General features: G+C 40.3%; 1 protein-coding gene across 1 annotated transcript in view; it reads left to right on the plus strand.

Moving 5' to 3' along the window:
• Positions 1 to 489: 489 nt before the first annotated feature.
• LOC137979276 (uncharacterized) overlaps positions 490 to 2,500 on the plus strand; it is a 13,456-nt gene continuing 11,445 nt past the window's right edge. The window contains exon 1 of the mRNA XM_068826500.1: positions 490 to 683. Within this exon, the coding sequence (XP_068682601.1) occupies positions 608 to 683 (76 nt within the window). The 5' untranslated portion in view covers positions 490 to 607. The remainder of the gene's footprint in view (positions 684 to 2,500) is intronic.

A 2,500-nucleotide genomic window follows, 5' to 3' on the forward strand; every position in this document is an offset into this window, starting at 1 on the left:
CCGGCCAGGACCCGAACCCGGACCACTCGATCCGGAGTCGAGCGTACTAACCATGAGGCCACCGTGCCTCCCAGTGTTAAAAATTCTTGAGATTGAGGTACACACGTAGAAACTCAACGTTGAATTTTTACGTGTCTACCTCAATTTCAAGAATATTTAGAACATTTTCTGACACACGCGTTACGCATATTTGTCACCTACTTGCCTACTTTACCATCGTTAGTCATATTTGCAAACGTAACTGATGAAGGTCACCGAATTACTTTTAAAAACTTTTTAATCAGTGTCAACGCTGCAATTTCATTTTTATTTCTTCGATTTCTCCCTCTCTTTTAACAACTGAAGTTAAACTAATGAAGTGAGTTATGAAGGTTCAGGCTGTGGCGATGAAGTTTCCCAATTTGGCTAATGAGATTCTCGTCATCAATATTTAACAAATTGTTTTCGGTCTGACAGTCACTGCGCATGTGTTAGGGTGTTGATAAAGGACGAAGCAAGTATTTAATGAGCGTAGTATGATCTTGTTGGTTTTTAACAAACATTTCCATCAGTGAAAAGCTAAAAGCAATATTCACTCTCTTAACCTTTGGGATTCATTATACTCGCCATGTTCTTGCATATCATATGCTATTTGCTCTTTTTCGGTTTCTTTCCTGTGATACGAGAAGGAACTCCTGCGATTGGTAAGTTATCTTTTCCTTTTATCCACGTTTTTATTGGCGAATGGGAGCTTTTTCCACCTCAACTTAACTAGCATTCCATCATGATTCAGTGTTGTTTTGAGTTCAAGTAAAATAGCTTTATCAAAACCACTAGAATTTGAAACCCAACTGGGAGTCCCGTTTTCAAGGCGAGATTTGAACACGGAGTATTCAGCTCCCAGAACATTCGACGCCATGTCGACTCCGTATCGTCAATTAAAGCAATTCTTTCTGCAAAGAGGCGTTTCCACATGGATATTCCACCCAAGCTAATTTTAAGATATCAACTGTTACAGTAGGGACGTAACTTGTTCAACAACATAACTACTACAAAAGATTATCCTCTTCAAGAATCGCTCTCGCCACAACGGATAAGGATTATAACAAAAAGAAGACATGATCACCAGCTTCCTCGAATAAGAGCTGAGAGATTTAAAAAGTCGTTTATATGAACAGAAGTCTTTCTAAATTTATATAACTCGCATGGTTTACCTTGCTTATGTTGTTTATTTCAGTAATTTTAGAATTAACGTAATGTTTCCTCTTTTTAACATATAAAACTTCACGTCACGTTGTTGAGTCTAGTTTTTAAATAAATGAATGAAATTTAAATTTCTGGTCAAACACAGGGAAAAAAAACAATGTTTCGGTGACATTGTTGAAGAAACACTGTTTCCTTGTTTGCGGGGGACGCGCAACATTTTTGTTCCGAAAGCAAAGTCGGTTCACGAGATCGAGAAGCAGAAATGTTTTCAATTCCTCAGAAGTACTTTGGGGTGACTCGAGAGAAATGATTCTACGTTTGCGCGCTATAACACCTCTTCTTCGCCGTTAGGTCTTTTTAGAAACAGGCTATTCGGATTTCAATGTTTCCGCTCCGGTTATATTTTCCGTAGGAGTACGTAAAGCCTGGTTCTCATATGCCGTCGATGTATCTGCGACGTAGCCGCCGGTACCACCTGGGATACTTCTCAGACGTTTCTTGGAATGGAGATAACTTCACTTGACTTTGGGTTTTCCTTTGTGTGAGGTCACTGGATGATTCACTGGCTTCGAACAATAGACTATTGTTTTCGGCTAAGTGTTTTGTCTACTTACTTATGTAAATTTTTTCATTTTCTTGATAATGATGACAGGATGTCATCGAAACGTCGAAATCTCTCCGCGTTAGTTTTTCTCATAAATTTAATAACAAAAGTCAATCTTATAAGACTTTGTGTGGGACATAAAATACCGTCGATTATGAAGCCTAAAAAACGCTCAATTTAACGTTCATTCAATAAAATGAATAAAACTGACTCACCTCTGGTGTATTCTTGTGCGTTTTGGAGCTTATTTTACCGTTTCGGGAATTCCGTGTTTTCACTGTTCTAAGACGAAGGCAAGGCTGCACACTAAGATTTCGACCGTAGTCAGCTCAGACGCGGTTTGCGCCTCGAAAATCCATCCCAGCCGCGAATTTTTCACGCAAAGCTAAAGCCCCATCATTTGCGAATCTCGTCAAAAATCTCCACGCACTTGGCTGGAAATGAGCATTTTCTTCTTCCGATTCCACGATAGCTGATGAAAATAACAGCTGATGATTTCCCACGGAGCTTGGGTCCGACGTCAAATTAACTCCACCCGATGAGGTACAGTCATTTCATGTACAGCACTTACCTCATCCCCACAGCGGCTCAGTTCTCGAACAGCTTCATGGTTACGAGTGACGCTGTGGGGATGGGGTAAGTGTTGTACACGAAATGACTGTACCTCATCGGGTGGAGTTAATTTGACCTCGGACCCAAGCTCCGTGACCA

The sequence above is a fragment of the Montipora foliosa genome, chromosome 12 (assembly GCF_036669935.1).
Source record: "Montipora foliosa isolate CH-2021 chromosome 12, ASM3666993v2, whole genome shotgun sequence".
Lineage (NCBI taxonomy): Eukaryota > Metazoa > Cnidaria > Anthozoa > Scleractinia > Acroporidae > Montipora > Montipora foliosa.